The sequence below is a fragment of the Squalius cephalus genome (genome assembly GCF_949319135.1).
Source record: "Squalius cephalus genome assembly, chromosome: 8".
Taxonomy (NCBI): Eukaryota; Metazoa; Chordata; class Actinopteri; order Cypriniformes; family Leuciscidae; genus Squalius; species Squalius cephalus.
The window spans coordinates 30,447,961-30,466,103 of NC_137129.1; the positions used below are offsets into that span (position 1 = coordinate 30,447,961).

The 18,143-nt window shown below is 37.9% G+C and overlaps 1 protein-coding gene across 1 annotated transcript; it reads right to left on the reverse strand.

Moving 5' to 3' along the window:
* Positions 1-3,423: 3,423 nt before the first annotated feature.
* On the reverse strand, positions 3,424-14,717 carry nfe2l3 (nfe2 like bZIP transcription factor 3). Its single transcript, XM_079879353.1, has 8 exons — positions 13,823-14,717; positions 12,706-12,825; positions 10,605-10,688; positions 9,022-10,218; positions 4,757-4,896; positions 4,447-4,615; positions 4,237-4,331; positions 3,424-3,853 (listed from the first exon to the last, which is right to left on the reverse strand). The coding sequence occupies exons 1-8, from the start codon at positions 14,330-14,332 to the stop codon at positions 3,727-3,729; spliced, it is 2,442 nt and encodes an 813-aa protein (XP_079735479.1). The 5' UTR covers positions 14,333-14,717; the 3' UTR covers positions 3,424-3,726.
* Between the last annotated feature and the right edge of the window lie 3,426 nt (positions 14,718-18,143).

Sequence of the window (18,143 nt, forward strand, 5' to 3'; positions counted from 1 at the left end):
TTAGGTCTTTACTATTATGTACACAAATATCTGTTTCCTATATTGCATATATTTTCAGTATGCATATTAATTTAATGTACAGAAAGGAACTTCTTAGTCAATATGGTGACTGTATATCAAAGACATGAAATATTATATGGTGTTCCCCAAGGATCAATTCTTGGGCCACTTTTATTTTCATTATACATGCTCCATTTGGTTTGTATAGCTAAGCTAAAATTGATACAGAATGTAGCAGACAGAGTACTAATGAAAATAAAAATGAGAGAGCATATTACACCAATGGAATTACATCGGTTGCCAGTTCACCAAAGGATTGATTTTAAGGTTCTTTTATTAATTTATAAAAACTGCATAATCTGGCAACTTAATATATTACTGACTGTCTGTCAAGATATGTTCCAAATTGTAGTTTAAGAGTAGTGCTGGTCTTTTGACACATTATACAGCAAATCTTAAGTGATACAGTGGCGCTTCTTTTAGCAAGTATGCTCCAAAAATGTGGAATTGTTTATTAAATTAAACGCAAGAGGCTTATAGCATTCATATTGTTAAAAGGCATAAGACATACAGCATCTTTTTAAAGTTGCTAATATGATATTGTGTAAAAGTTTGTTTTGTGTCTTTATTTTACCTTGTGAACTTTTTATAGTTGTTTTTGAATATTTGTATATATTGATAATGTGTGAAATTGTATCGCCAATATTTGTTTTTATGCTTGTGAAGTCTTTTGCATTTCATGTATGAAAAGGGCCGTACAAATAAATGTTTATTGTTATTATTATTATCTTTTCTATTTAAAATCCAGGCTTCAGCACATTGCAGATTATCTGATAGAATGCTAGAATCGATTACCATAAAATGTTACTCTAAACAATAGCATTTACAGATGTAGTGGGCAGCATCGGGGATTTAAAACAGCTAGGAAGTTTTGAGGTTCTGTTTATTTTAGATATTTATAGACCACATTTATTAGATTTAGCATATTTCATTTAGTTCATATCCAAACACTTTCATATTTAACATATAGTTTTTACCTTCCATTGTCTTGGTCCTTGTCTTGATCCTCCATGTGCTGAAGTGCGTGACTGGTTTTCAGTGGTTGGCTACTTGCAATATTCCTCTCTGGTAAGAGCTGACTGCTCTGCTGCTCGCCAGAATTCTCTGGTTCATTTGTTGACATAGTCTATCACATTCAGTTATTCTTCAGCTAAGAAAAAAACAAGGAAAAAAAGAAGAAAAAAAGAGACTTCCCTTCCACTTTCATTAATAATTAGATGTATACTTGAATCACTTGTGGAAATGTAAATGTATGAAGCATTAAGATCCTGCTTCTTTCATTTTGAAATTGTACTTTTCTTACCCTGTCTGGGAAATCCTGTTAAATGGGAAATAACTCATTTGCAGCATTACCTTGACACACTCAGCAGGCCCAGCTTACATCACTGTTTTCTGACTTATATATACTGTTGGAGGAAGGGACACTTGGGCAGCCCCATCGGGTGGAGTGTGTGAGTCAAACTTTACATACAAAAATTGTGTAACTTCTCTGTTGTTTTTGACATTCCCCACTCAATAATCGCCTGATTATTGTTAATTGAATGGATCTCCAAAATATAACTAATTATGTTGTTTTATATTGATAATTCACTCAAAGGTCCAGTAGGGTGGGAAGCTGGACTTTTACCTATCAATACCAAACACTGTGTCATAATGCAGTCCACCACTGTGAGACATCTCAACCACAACACCCAAAAGGATTTTGTACTTGTGACCATAAGGATATACAGATATTGGATTGTTCCCTTGTTACAGAGACACTCCAGTGTCTGTCAAGGTGTTATATAATATAGGGATTATTCTTTAAGTAGCCAGTATACACACATACATGAGCCAACCAGTGTGTAGTTTTCTTTTTTATTCTTTTTTTATTATTATTATGACTGTAAAGTGTGTTTTCAGGATGACATTACAAAAACAGGTTCTTGAGATGAAAAAGCCTCAGAACTCAAAGTCCATCTCTATACCGCTAATCTTTGTCATGAGACCTGCAACCAGCTAAGCAAATGGAAGGCTAATAAATGTCTCTTCTGTGGCCATAATCCTGTTAGTAGGCAGTGAGGTTACAGACGTCAGACAGCACTTTTCCCTTTTCTTGTTTGTTTCAAGATATCATCACTGATTAAGAGTCAGATACATGGTGCATGAATGCTTTTTCTCAAATTAATAACATATCACAACCCAGATTACAGATAGGCCTATTCATTTTTTAGGAATTTTTCCCTGATGTACTATTTGATGAAGAGTTCACAAATAGAAAAAGGCACCATCTGCATCCCACGTCTGATAAAGTGAGAAGTCGTGAACTCTGACCCTGACGGCAAGAAAGCAATGAGGTCAGGAACTGTAATGACATTATTGGTCACATTGCTTTTTCCATGGTTAACAGACCGCCTCTGTGTATTTTAGATACACAGAATACATATCTAACAGATTCCAGCTGATGTCTTGAAAAGCAATTTCTGAGTTGTGTGATTGGTGCTCAGAAGTTTTAGAAGAGAAACCTCTGAAAGATTAACGAGGAGAAATTTAATGATTATGACTCTGGAAAATTTATGACTCAACTAAATTGTGCAATTAAAAATTTATAAGTCTTTCGTCGCTCTGATTACAAAATGTGGAATTTTTTTTATCTACTTCCTAAATGCTCAAATGACTGTGGATGAGAAGTATTTTAGCTCTGAAAAGATCACAACATAGCCTACATAAACAGGAAAGGCAACCAGACATCATTTAAAAAAAAAAAAAAAGGCAACCCACAATTCTGTTGGAGACTATTCAAATGAAAGTGACACACTGATACAAACTCACACACTAACTTTTTTGCTAAAAACAAAATCCAATACAGAAGAGACTACCCAGAGTGGAAGCAAATGCATTGTGAAGTAAGAATGGAAAAAACGCTCTTCCTCATTTTTAATTACCAATTGGTAAGGCGCTCTATTTAAAAAGGTACACTATGTAACTTTCAGCGCTCTAGCGGTTAAACAAAACTGCATGCAACTTGAAGGACATTGTAGCCGGAGCTACTTCTCTGTGTATGCGCGTATGACAAGTCACGCAGGTACTGGACTACTCAGCATAGTTACATGGTGTACCTTTAAAATCCATTCTTACTGCAAAAGAGATTTGAACAGCAAAACAGGCACAAGACAGCTGTGGCACTTGTACTCTGGTCATTTGACATGAGGTGGAAAACAGTTCACTATAGCACACCCCCAAAAAAGCACTTTGCATGCTTACAGCCAACACCACCTCCCCCCTCAAATAACCATGTTTTGAGCCAGAAAGTAAAGGCTTTTTAGTCATAAATATCCGACAAAACATCTGCTTTGGATATTCAAGACACATCATGCAAGCAGATTAAAAGCAGGCATATAAACCTTTATTGAACTAAAAAAAGAAATATTTACACAAACATTTACATAAACACTTCCATTAAACAATAATTAAAAGAAAAACTACTACAATAATGACAACCAAAAGAAACTATGAACATGAACAAAGCACGAGATGAGTGAAAAAAAAAAACCTAAAAAAAAAAAAAAACACAAGCCAGTGAAATCTCAATATATTTAAAATTCCTCCACCGTCAGACTATTAACACCTCTGCTAATACTGTACAGGTGGAACACACTAACTTATGGTTTAATTAGATTTGGGGTGCTACTGCTGCTCATCCTCGGGACAGGAATGCCAAGTTAGTCTTTCCTCATAAAAGGCAATGACTATCTGTGGGCAACGGGTGTTGGCCTCTCGTGCAGGCACCAAGTCCGCCTCATCAGAGTCCTTCCTGTGAACACAAAACAGATCTCTGGTTAGAGTGCTATAATATAAAACAAACCCCGTAACATGACAACTAGAGTAGGAGGTACAGTGTTGAACATAAGCAATTCTATCGTGACTTAGAAAGGCTTTGCTGCCCTCTACAGGCCTTTAGAAGAATCTTAAAGTGATTCATCCAAAAGTGAAAACACTGTCATCTCCTTGTTGTTCCAAACCTGTATGACTCCCTTCTGTGGAACACAAAGATGTGATTGGGAGGGAGGGGAAATATGTTTTTAAAAAGAAATTGTGTTCCACAGAAAAAATACAGGTTGGAGCAACTTAAAGATGAGGAAATGTCATGGTCTCATATCCAGTCAATTAAAATAGGAAACTATGTGAGTTTCTTACCACTTCATGAGGAACATGAGCTCTCCACTGCTGTCAGTCGCTCCAATGATCCTCTCTGGCTCAAGGTTTCTTGCAAACCCTCTTGGCTTGTCAGACTGCAGCAAAACGTCAGTTTTAGCAATAAGAACCAATGTTAAAATATATTACACCTGCTAGATAAGAGCCTTCAATGGACAAACTAATAAATTGATGACCAACACACAATCATACCATTTCCTTCTTTCTCTTTGCCTTGCTCTCCTCTGTTTCTGGTTCATCCGTGGAGGATTTTCTTTTCACAGCTTCTGGTTTCTCCACCACTCCTTTCTGAGCCTCCAGGTATGCGGAGATCAGTTCAGGACAATCTAAATTTTCTTCAGGCTCCCAGGTATTATCAGCACTGAAGAAAACATTAGCATATCTTGTTACTCTCATCACATGCAGCAGAATTTATTAAGAAAAATCCCAAACAATCATTCCTCTCATTATACCTGCAAGAAATCAAATGCCCTTTAAAGGAGGATTAAAAAAAAATACTCACTCTGTGAAGCCTTTCCACTTGAGGAAAAACTCTACTTTTCCATTGACCACTCGCTGGTCCATCACCTTCTCCACCACAAACTCCTCCACCTCTTGAACATCTTTCTTTGATTTGCTTCCCTGCTTCTTACCCATGTCGACCTAAAACGTACAAAAGACTCAGAATCAGGAACCTGATTAGCGATTTAAAAATGAAATAAAACGTAAATGATTTAAAGGCATGTTCCTTTAAAAATAAGTGCCTTATTTATGACTTGCACAATAATGCTAAAATGGCTATTGTTTACACATTTACTGAAAGATTAGTTCAAGTCCGTTCATAAATTGTTTATGATCTTAAGAATCCACCGAAGCCTTTACGAATAACGTTCAAACTAAATAACGTTAGTTATGTGGTATAGGCTACCTTTTATATGTGCTAACGTTAGTATGCGTGCTAACGTTAACTTACCTACGCACGCATGAACAGGCCAGAGGCACGAGCGCAGTTTAAACTACTTTTTAGGTTTATTTATTATTATTAACACTATTATTTCTAAATAACCGTGATGTCCGAAATAATGTCTGGCTGTTTCACGAAATCGTTGCTTACTAAATATTCGCTAAATAACACGCGCTGGTTTTAGATAGCCAGTTAGCTTAAATGCTAGTTGAAAAATACACAAACAAACCAACAAAAACACAGTAATAAAATATATGCGTGTGTTATATAACAGTGAGTATGTTACATCCATGCAAACTGAAACAATTAAAGACACTAAAACAGATTTAAGAAAAAACGTATTGCAACAAATGAAGCTGCAGCATTTTAACAGCAAACTACAATGGAGCTGCAACACGAGATGCATGCGCGCGAAAACTCACCCTCACAATGGAAAAGGATCAAGATGTGATTTACAAATCTTTACGCTTCCCGACCTGCAAATTACTGCAGCGATGTATCGCACTTTAACGAGGCACAAACTTTAAAAACTTTTACTCTCTTGGTAACGTTACACTATAAATCAACAGAAGAGAAATCGACTGTGAGGCTCGACGAAGGCCAGCCCGAATCGTGCGTAAGGACGTAAAGCCACGCCTGCTACCGTCGGTCACGTGTGTCCAATGAGGTTTTTTTTTTTTCAGAAGGCGGGGCAACCGTGATTTCAAATCATTTAAAATATAATTCAGTACATTGAGAAGTACATTATATCATTGGATATCAACTTTAAGTTCCACACACTCAGAAAATTAAAAGTAGGCTATAGTCTTAATCTGTTCATTGTTGTAGGCTGTCCAAGTTTTACATCCAGAACATGTGAACAGCACACATATTATTTGATGAAAGACTGATTGCAATGATTGAATTCCTTGATTTAAATAACTGAGTGCTAACAGTCTGAAAGTATATTTAAAATGTATAATGCACTTCAGATGTAATCTTGAATCTGCAAAATTGTCACACTTAAAGAGATTCTATATGGAATATCCCATTATATTCTATATCCCATTCCCACCATGGACATTCCTGTGACTATCTTCAAAGAGCGATGATGTCAGTAATAATGCATCAACCTGTTGTAGTTTTGTAATCTGACCTAAACAATATATCAGACTGACCTAGGCTACTTGACAAAGAGATCATCTTCAGACAGTTTATTAGTACACATAAAGTTTGTGTTTTTTTTTTTTTACACGTTGTTATAATACACATAATTGGCACATTTGAAACAAAAATATTTACAGTCTTGTCTACAAAACTTCTGGATTTATATATTTATATAGGATTGTGGCCGGTTGCGGGCTACCCCCACCAAATGTAACCATTACAGGAAGAAACTAATCCTAGCAGTAAATTCAGAAGACAAAATTTAAGGTTACACCATTTTATCACAACTAAATGTTTATCACAACTGCCATTGTTTAGTCTCAAGACGTACACCAGAATTGTTTTTTTTAATAAGGCACGTTTATAAAAGCTACTTAAATGTCCTAATTTAACTAAGGCCTACTCCTGGCTTAATCTAAGACTCGGTGAAACCAGGCCACTATTTCTATAAACATTTAGGCTACCCAAGAACATTAGTACATAGAGGCAGGAAGTAGTACTTTAAACCAGCCTTTATTAATTATTATTGCAGAGATGGGGTTTGGGGCTGGGTCCGTGGGACTGTTTATGGGGGACGAGTCTGAGGGAAGAACAGGAGACAATGGTAAGGGGAATGCAGAAGACAAAATGTAAGTAAAATAAAAAGTGAATCCCCAGAAACAGTCCCACTATTGACCCTATTCACGTAAGAAAAAGAATGAATAGGCTATATTTGGGTCTTTTTCGAAACTTTCCCCTAATGGGATACTCAGGATATATTGAGGATACAAAATCAGTTGAGTTTGCTTCTGTTGCAATTTGTTCAACCTTTTTTCATAAAATGACTGTACTAATATGTAAGCAAATGACCAGTATTTTGAACATTTTTAAAGTAACTTTTTTTTTCTTTTTTTTACCTTTCTCACATTTAATAACTTTTTCATTTCATCAACACAAATTCAACATTTCCTCAATATCCTTAATTTATATATAAAAACAATTCAAAACCAGTGCATGATGTTGCAACCACCTTATATTTATATTGCCTGTTGTTTGCATTCAGCCCAGAGAGCACGAATTTAGTCTCATTATGCCATGAAACATCAAGTACAACAACATAACTGTGCACTATTAACAATTTGTGCAGTTTAAAATTTAGAAAACAGAATTTAGCTTGACACTGCTTCATCAAATGCAGCACTGCATCTAGGACCCATAAAACAAAAATACAATAAAAAGAATAAACTCACCAGTAACTTCATTATCCTCCTTTATTCATTTTAAAAGATATAAAAGAGCCAGATTTTGAATATCCCTGTTTAAAGTTAAAGGTATTCCAACCCCTTACAAACACATACATACAAATAATTGCTCAAAAACACACAAACTAGAAAAACTGAAGAAATAAAAAGAGAGCGAGCGAGAGAGAGAGAGAGAGAAACCGCTTCTACTCAAACAACAAATCAAACCACTCTGCCAATAAAGGAAATAAACAAGAGGAACATTTGCTTGGGCCCAGAATTCTTTTTATACTAATTCACTAATAGCTGATGTAGTACTTGCCTTTTCCAAATTATAACTGTGCTATGAGGTAGACCAAAACTCGTCAATTGCGTTTTCTTTTAATTTTTACTTTGACTTCACTTCAGAGATAACCACTTCTATATGTATATTTAATATGTGACAGCAGTGTGCAAAAAATAAAAAGGAAAACCAAGTTGAAAACATAACTGCAATCCAACCTTATAAAGCCTTTATAAAAAGCTATCAGAACGCATTATAATTGTTCTTGTTAGGCAAGTGCATAGATGTAAAATGCAAATGTAATTTGACAGTAAAGTAATATACAGGAACAGTTTAAGCAGCGGGATCCTGTTTGTCATGAATAAAATCACATTATTTTAACTGTGTATCGTTTTATTTATCTCATCTGAAAGTTGTATTTTATTTAATGTTTGCAAACAGTTTAAATTGAATTAGGGTCATTGCTGTGGGGTTCTTTGTGTTAAAGGGATAGTTCACCCAAACATTTTACCTCACACTCATGTCATTCTAAACCTGCATGCTTTGTGAAACACAAAAGAAGAAAGACAATGACAAACAACATTGGACTGACTATCATTGTACAGACATTTTTCAAAATACTTTCTTTTGTGTTCTGCAGGGGGGAAAAAAAAGAAAAAGAAAAGTAATACAGGTTTGGACCGACATGAGAGTGAGTAAATGACCATTTTCATTCATGGATGAACTATCCCTTTAAGCTCTATCCAGCAAGAAATAGCGAGGCACACTTTTTAACATGGTCCTCCAGTGACCATCTGCAAACATTCTTTACTTAGTAACTTGCCATTTAAATGAACAGTTAAAGAAAAGCAAAATTACGTTTTTTTTTTTTAAATGTGCTCTTTAGAAATACTCTTTATACAAACTCTTATACACAACATCCAGTGTTTTCAGTACATTCTCTCCAGCAAGCGAACAAGGCTGCTCCCAAACGTAAGTGTAGTATTTTTTAAAGTATTCTTTTTGCCCTCCACTTGAGTTACGAATGGCTTTTAGGAACAAAGAAGAGCCAGAAATGCCCCAAAACATCTTGTCTCAAGGATAAAAACTCACCTTTCAGAAAACAAAAATATTTGTATGTAAACACAAACACGCATGCACACACACACACACACACTCTCAAAAAAAGTTTCTTAGGGCTTCTTGACCTTCTTTCTCTTCACTGTCTTGCTACCAGTCATTGTCCTTGACGTTGTGTTTGTGCGGGGCTGAACCATCACCCGTCCGTTAGCACTGCAGTGCAGCGTGTAGTTCTCAGGGTTCAGAGGATGTCCATATTCATCCCGGATGTGGCTCAACACAGTCCTCGAAAGCGCCTCGAAATGTTCAGCAGCAGCAGAAAGTGCCTTGGCTGTGTGGGCTCTCTGGCGCAGGAGAGCATCCCGCTGCACCGCAAGGCCCTCAACCTCACCCTGCAGACCGAGGATCGCATCCAACTTCCTCTTGCGGCAATTCTGAGCGGCAAGCTTGTTTTTACCTCTTCTGCGCACGTCACGCAGGAGCGTGACTTCTGATCCTGAAAGATTCTGCCTGTCCAGCAGCTCCAGGAAGTTTTCTACAGGCATGTTGACAATCTGAAAAGCTGAAAATTGAAGACCCAACGCCTGCACCCGACGCTCGTCGCGACTTATCTCTTCAGGTTCAGACTCATCTTCGCTCATCACTTCCTGTTTGATAGTTGTGATCCAGCTAGGCGATGTGGAATTTTGAGCCTGTGGGGCTGAGTAGGTATGATCATGCCAGATGTTTTCATGAAGGTTCACAGGCGACCAATCACGATAAGCAGCTGCACAAGCGCCGCCTTTTGAGGAAAGAGACTCCACTTCACTGCTATAGCCCGTAGCTCCACCCTCATCCTCGCAAAATGAATCGGACGAAGTAGACGGGGATGTGGCGCTCCTAGAACTGCTCTCCAAAGACAGGCCAGAGTCTGAATCCTCCAGCCATGGAGTGTCCATCTCACTTTGCATGCCATCCAGCATCTGAGGGTCGATCGTACCAAGATTACCCAGATCCAACATGTTGATGTGCTCAAAAACAGCCTCATCTAGAAAGCCTCCCATCTGCGTAGGGGAGGTTTCATTACGAGAGCTGTTCCCAGACAAACAGAAGAGCGATGAAGGAATTGCCCCTGCTGAGGTCTGAGGTGGGACTGAGTGAGAAGAGTTTGTGGATTCCAAACGGAAGAGGGGTGCTCGGGAAGATGCCGGCCTGCAGTTAGCTGAATCTCCCCTGGTTACCATGGCATCTTGAAGGCTTACATCATAGCTGATGGGATTAGGAAGGTCGGCTTCTAAATCTGACATGCGCTGGGGGACCATAGAGTCAAAATCCTGTAGATGGAAGAGGAAAATATTGTCAATGTAAACATTTTCAAAATTCTTATTCAATGCAAATGTGCACAACAAACAAGAAAAAGAGTCTTGCATTTATATAGCCCATAGTTGGAATTTTTTTTTTTTTTTTTGGTTTGGTATTGTTAGCTATTTTTTGTTAGGAGTATTGTTCAGTGTCTACTGACAGCATTGGTTGCATAATGGCCATTTCCAATAAAAATAATTAAAAATTTAAGCTTACAGTATCTGTAACACACCTAGAAGTAAATGAGATAAGTCATATTTTCAGTGGCAATCATTCTACCATAACTGATATCGATATATTTGTACTGAACCAGAACATTCCTTTAATCTTGAATGGAGGACAGAGCGTCCACACTTACATCAAATTCAGAGAGGAAGTCCTGCCACTGGGGAGGAAGCTCAAGCCCAGAAAGAGGTGGAGGAAGGGTACTATCCAGCAAATCCTGGAAATAGAAGCAGCAAAAAAAAATTTAAAATCTCACACCAGCAACAGTTAATATGGAGTTGAATGACCAGAAACATAACTAACATAACTTCTCTCATTCATTGATTCATTTAGCTGGTAAAATATTAACTAAATTACTGTTATGTAACATTATGCAATTATTTCTTAAAGGTACACTAAAATGGAAGCTCGTTTCCACCACCACCACCAAAAAAATCTGTTTTTTTCTCAGAATTGCGTGATGAACTCGCAATTCCCCCTTCACCAAGAGTTCGATTGACAGGTGATCTGACCAATCATAATCCACCATCCGCCGGATCCGCCATTTTGTCCGACAAAGCAGTCAGGAGAGTCAAGTATATCCCATCATGCATTATGTGCCCCGAAATAGTGAAATGTCGAGGAAAACATTCCACTGTAACTTAAAATAATTAGATATTACAAATAATTTGGAAGTAAAACAAAGTGTTGCACATTGTATTGGTGCAAAGTAGGGAATGTGAATTTTGTACAACATTTGCAACTGCTTTTTATCATTTAATTAGAAGCACCACAATTTTAAAATTGTGTCTTCTGTTAGTTACATAGCGAATATTGTCAATGCAAAGTAATGAAAATGAAAAAGCTCTGTAAACACTTGCATTTTTTGCAACACTATAAGTGTGCCCCATCGGGTAATCAAAAGTTCCACACACTTGTAGTCAACCTGAACACTTGGGCCAAATACAGGAAATACACCATGCAAGTAGACAAATGGTCAAGTGCAAAGAGTGTGTATTTGGACAGGGCATTAGTAGACTGACATCAGTGGAATTGAACTTGAAAAACAGTGTGTACTGACGTCTTTCTAGTAGTTGAAACAACATTCCTTCTGATGTCCATTCATGTTTATTAGGAGGAAGAGATGATCGGTTCATGAGCAGCTTGAACTGAGGTGCTACAGCGATCTGTCACGACACATTAAAGAGTCTCAAAACGGAAACCAAAAGTAACCTGCTCTGTCTTGTCTGTCAGCGTGTTGTCAATTTCCTCTCTGCTCCACGATGTATTTTTCACTGCGTTAGAACATGATCTGTGGCTTGTCTGATATAGCAACAGTAACTAAAGAGGACGGGTCTTTGCGAACGGTCAATTGCAAGCTATAAAGTCAGAAGTGTGAGATATAAACTCGCAATTCTGAGAATTTTTTTTCAGATCAGACTTTATAACTCACTATTGCAAGTTTATGTCTAACAATTCTGAGAAAAGAAGTCAGAATTGCGAGATATAAACTGCGCAATATGTAAACGCACAATTGTGAGGAAAAGACAGAATTGTGAGATAAAAAGTCACAATTATCTTCTAAATTGTTGTATTCTGTGGCAGAAACAAGCTCCCATAACTTTTGGCCCTTTAGTGGTTATAACTACACGCTATACCCATTAATAGATCAATAAAATACCTTACTCACCTGTTGAGTAATAAAAATGCCATCTCCGCATCACTTTTACAACATTTCAAATATCTCAATTCTCGCTATCTCTAAAAAGCCAAGCCAATGTTCAATCTTGTTTTATTACAAGCTCTGTCGCATTCTCTTTTTGCCGGCAGACACTCCTCTGTTTTGCGTTAGTTTTTAACGGGTGATTCCTCGGAGGTTCGAGACTTAGCTGCTCCATGTCAACCTTTCTCGCTCGTTGTGACAACTAACCTATGCCACTCCCACACCATACATGCTTCAAAGTAGCCTGAGCAACTTTTCTCTATTTACAGATATGACGAGAAAAGCACAGATGCGTGACTTATGAAAACCATCCCGTCGGGTCTAAAATATAAACGCTTTAATAGGTTCACCATAGTGAATCAGGGTAAGAAAAAAACATGTTTTGGAATAAGGATTGATGATGTATTGACTCATTATTTGAATTGTATTCATTTTGAAACAAAAAGTTACACAGTGTACCTCTAAGTTTTACATCGAACCTGATAAACACACCCTTCCTGTAAGACAGGTAGTAAAGTTAGTGTTTGTTTACCTCCTGCTCTAATGCTGAGCTTTGAGTCAGCTGGTTCAGTGAAGCAGGGCTGGTTTCCTCCTGCCCTCTTCTCTCGTCTTTCTCGTCCTCCTCCTCATTCTCTTGCTTCAGTAAAGTTTCCTGGAAAGAAAGAAATTGTGTTGTCAAAATAAAGGCTTAAAATGTTTTTCTTTAAAAAAGTGTTGAAACAGTTCATTCAAGAGTACTTCCAAGAGATTAAAGAAATACTCCATAAACTATGGTGCACCTGTTTAGGACACATTTATTTCTCTGCTACTCATTCAATAGATTCATTAGTTAGTTCGTTAGTTAAAAGGAAGAAATATTTGCATAACATGCACGGTTTAAACAGTGCTCTAGGGAGAATACGTTAATTAACGGATTTCAGAAACTAGGTTGAACTCTGTCAAGACATGATCAAGTAACAACGAACATTACAGAAAGAGCAGGTTTGGGCTGGACCAAATGGTAATTTACCACTCTTCTCTCAGACTACTCTATTATAAAACTAACGATTTATCCATTAAAAAAACTGAAAAAAGAAGGGAATTTCGTTAAGTATTTATTTTATAACACTGCACATTGACAAAAAAGTTTTTTACAAACTTGACGTTTAAACCTATGGTTTAAATGTGACGTTTGCCTGACGCACCTGTAAATCTAGTTGCCATGTTAACTGACATTTAAACTAACAAGTTAACAGATAAATCGTAAACACGACTTTATTTCCTCACAAAAACTTGCAGTAAATTTGCTGATGAAAAAATACGTAAATAAGTTACACACAATCATAGCATAAAGATCAGCACAGATCAATTCAAACAAGTCGATCTAATTTGACAATATATTTAACAACATTTAAATATATAACATTAAACTGGTTTACTTTGCTTATGGATAGGATAGGTCACTTATTGTTTCGCTTTCGCCTAACGTTAGATGCCCACGAGTGCAAAAACACCCACTTGCCATGAAGCTAACAGGCTAACTCAGCAAAATACAAACAAACAAATACTTAGAGCTGTTCACATGTTGCTCCTGTGTGCCCCGTGAGGAGAAAACAACATAATATAACTGTTAAGTATGGAAAGGGTGTTATACGGCACTGCATTGTTACCTCTTTGGAAAGTTCGCCAGCTGCACAGCAAGGCCTTGAAACGGTGCAGTCCTGAGATACTGACCGTCCGAAGCCCTCTCCGGTCCTGTGATCAGACTCTTCCCGCTGATTTTCGGTATTTACGTCCTCGCCATCAGGATCCCCTGACAGGTCGTGTGGCTCACTGACATCGGAACCCTCATCAGGCACCAGGTGCACCAACCATGCGCTGACACGCGTGGGGAAGCGGGCCGGGGACCCGAGCGCACGCACTTCATTCAGCAGCCTGCGGCTGGTGAAAAAATAGTCCAGCTCGGGACATTTTGGATGCACTTGATGGCCCGCCGCGGTGTCCCGATAGTGGTGAAAAGGGGTCTGTATAAAAGCCGAGCTCGGACCTCCGTCCGTTTCTATCAACGGCGAAAAGTAGCCGCTAAAATAAGTGTCGACATCCACGCGAACACCTATCAAACTAAGCAGAATCGTAAACTGAATGAGTCCCTCGGTGAAATATTTCTTCATATGATGCATGTTTCAAAACAAATATTTCAACCTTGGGAGGCCTGAACGAGAACAAAGATCGCCCGTTTGCAGTTAAACAAAGACAAAATCCTAAACAAAAGAGCACGCGTTGACTACTCTCTGTGTCAGACAAAGAGCAGCCCCGACCGGCGAAACTGTTCGCTGCACTTACACACTACCGGCTTTTCATAATTTCCGGGCCTATAACATCCTAATGCGGAGATAGTGCCTTCCTCTAATGTATCAAAACACAAGGAGTCATTATCATCTAATCTATTCTGTAGCGAACGACACAAATGAAACTTTTTATCTTATTAAAAGAACAATAAAAGTCCCCGGCTATCCTGAATCGAGCCTCTCATCCGAAGAGGGGAACAACTGCTCATATTTGCATAATTCATCAAATCCCACTCACATGCGACGGAATTACCATCGCAACAAGCTCTGATTGGGCCATTTCTGTTGTCGTTTATTTAAAGAGCCAATCACAAGCAAACATGCTTTTGTCGCTTCCTAACCCATTCCGCTCTTGGATAAAAAAAAAAAGTAAACTGGGGAGTTTTATCCATTATTTTTATATATATTATATTATAAAATATAAACAAAACTAGTGTTTTACGTAGATGTCAAAACATACTGCTACTCCCTCTTCTGTTTGACCTGCTAAACCGGTGTACTCTTCAAATACTTTCAACGGTAGATGTCATTGCTGAGTTACATGTAACTGTCCATGAACCACAGAAACTAGGGGAAAAGATTACCACACTTACAGGGCGTGATAGTCTGTCTATCTATCTGTATCTATCTATCTATCTATCTATCTACACAGACAGTACAATGCAAACACCCAACAAAAATGTTGACTTTTTTTTTTTTTTTTTACATAAAAACAAACAAACAAACATGTGGCACCGTTTGTCCCATTGTAGCCTACTTCAAAACATAGGCTATTAGCGCCCAGACTCTTAATTGGTGTAAATTGTTCTTCAGACATCACAGTGGCGTTTGGTCTGGGAGATATTAATAATAAAAACATGCCACAGGTCGGACTTGGCTAAATCAACTCCAAAGTAATTTAGTTAATCATTCTCCGCCCTCTACTGTTTAAAACGGGAACTGCACACTATTTTATTTGAATAGGCTAGTTGTTTTCTAAATCCACTGAACAAGTGATTATTAGGAGGTGGTGAATCACAGTGGAGATTATGGTGCATCAGTCTCAGATATAGGATTAGTTTGTGTCAGCAGAGGTGGGAAGTAACGAAGTAGCCTACATTTAATGTAAACTGTAAAAACTGTACTTTTACTTCGTTACGTTGGGCGACGTTCCTCTCGTTAGGCCTACTTTATTTTAATGCAATAAGTTGTTAAATGCGTAGTTTATTCCAAGCAAGGATTTTTTTTTTTTTTTTTTTTTTTTTTTTTTTTTAATCAGTTTGAATGATTTTGCTCGGTTTCCTGTACGCACTGGATCGGGACTCGTAACAGGGAGATTTAAGAACATCAAGCGTTGGATGAAGTGGCCATGGACCTACAGAAGGCTACAGTCAAGTGAAAGCAAATCTGCAAATGCATTATTTTGTTTGCCAGCGATGAAGATCTTTATCATAGTTGAACATCTTATGCTGTCTGTGAATAAATGAATCCACAGGACGATACATTCGATTTAATTTCATTAAGATAATAGCCTACCTTTTACAACCAAACAGATTATTAACCTACGCCACGATACCACTACTACTAGGCTACGATACAAAGTTTGACATTACCAGTTTCTTGGACATATAGCCTACCTAGATTTATACATTAAATAAGCCACAATTTATGAAATGAACACCCACCATCCCGCTGGTGTGTAATGCGCAGTGGCGTGGGAACTCGTCTTGAAAACGAATGCCTTTGTTTGCCTTAGACCCATAACCAATTTAAACGCTTGCAGAAATATAGGCATACATTTGATTACATGTTTTGAAGAACAGACAGAAGAAGATCTATCAATGAGCATTTTTGTGTTCAGATGTTCAGTAGCCGTCATGAGCGCGAGCACACGTGAAGAGTTTTAACTCTTTATTCTCTGTGTCAATGACACGCCTTTGAATGCAAAACTCTGCAGATTCACTTTGTTTCGACATTGATTAATAATCCAAATGTTGTTGTATAAGTTACTATTATAAAAACCAGAGGATATGCAATGATTTTCGGGCTTCAGAAGCCAGAAATAATGCTTGTCTCTTCTGTAATAGTATAATAGTAGGCTATTATATACTATAATAAACTATTCTATAATAGTAGGCTAGCTAATTTAGATGAAAAATATCTAAATAATAACATATATATATATATATATATATATATATATATATATATATATATATATATATATATATATATATATATACACACTCACCTAAAGGATTATTAGGAACACCATACTAATACTGTGTTTGACCCCCTTTCACCTTCAGAACTGCCTTAATTCTACGTGGCATTGATTCAACAAGGTGCTGAAAGCATTCTTTAGAAATGTTGGCCCATATTGATAGGATAGCATCTTGCAGTTGATGGAGATTTGTGGGATGCACATCCAGGGCACGAAGCTCCCGTTCCACCACATCCCAAAGATGCTCTATTGGGTTGAGATCTGGTGACTGTGGGGGCCATTTTAGTACAGTGAATGCATTGTCATGTTCAAGAAACCAATTTGAAATGATTCTAGCTTTGTGACATGGTGCATTATCCTGCTGGAAGTAGCCATCAGAGGATGGGTACATGGTGGTCATAAAGGGATGGACATGGTCAGAAACAATAGCCGCGTTTCCACTGTCGGGCCAGGGCCGGGCCAGGGCTTTAAACGGGCCGTGCCGGGCTAATAGCCTCGGGCCAATAGCACCGGGCCTGCGTTTCCACTGTCGGGCCAGAAGCTCCACAGCGCTTCACTAAAACACGCCCGTAACACGCCTCTCTGGAACAACGTCACTCTAACCCATCATTTCACCAACAAATGGAAGTTTTATCAGAAAACTAATCCGAAATCACTGGAAACAGCGTTGAAAACAAACATGAGAAAAGCGGCCGTTTGCTAGCATTTTTTTTGTTTGTTTACTTGAATATTAAAAACCCAAGCATCGATGTTTTACCACAGATTTACAATAAAAAGTGATACATTGATCATAATGAATTAATTTATGTCAAAATTGCACATTAGTCACTCAGAAATAAATTACCGTTAGGTCTATTTCACAAAAGAAAGAGGACACACTTACTTTTTCAGTCGCGTCTGTTTCTTTATCATATTTACATCACATTTAGAAAAAAATGATAATTTCTACAACTTTATGCCACGACCTGAGGAGCTTTAGCAATCTCTCGACTCCCATACAGATATTTTCAGTCAGAGAAACAGAGGAAGCTCCCGAAAAAAAAGTTACTTTATTTTATGATAGTCCGGTTTAAAGAGACGAGACGTAGGCTATGACAGATAAAATAAAAACATGACTGTCATAGCCTTTAAGATTGGTCTGATTTCTTCAAGCGTTCGCTATGTTTTTTTTTTACTATGCGTATCTTCAAGCGTTTACTATGTTTACTATGGTAACGGTTAGCGCGCATAGTCTTTTGCATCACAAACAGAAGGCATTCAAACATGAACGCGAGTTAAATTATTTTATTTTTAAGTCTTTAATGCTGACAGAATCATCCGGCGCTGGTAAACTCCTCCTCTGTTGGTAACCACTCCTCTAGTCCGAGCTGGCCCGCTTTGGCCCAAGGTATTCGACGGGCCAGAAATCCTGGCCGTTGGCCTCGAGTAAGCCCCGATCCA

What these genes read in the sequence shown, in the direction of transcription:
- nfe2l3 (XM_079879353.1), bottom strand. Translation starts at nt 14,332, where the DNA reads ATGCATCATATGAAGAAATATTTCACCGAGGGACTCATTCAGTTTACG. An exon ending in AAGTGGAAAGGCTTCACAGA is followed by an intron (nt 4,616 to 4,756) that starts GTGAGTATTTTT and finishes TGTTTTCTTCAG; the next exon opens with TGCTGATAATACCTGGGAGC. An exon ending in CAAAGAGAAAGAAGGAAATG is followed by an intron (nt 4,332 to 4,446) that starts GTATGATTGTGT and finishes GTTTTGCTGCAG; the next exon opens with TCTGACAAGCCAAGAGGGTT.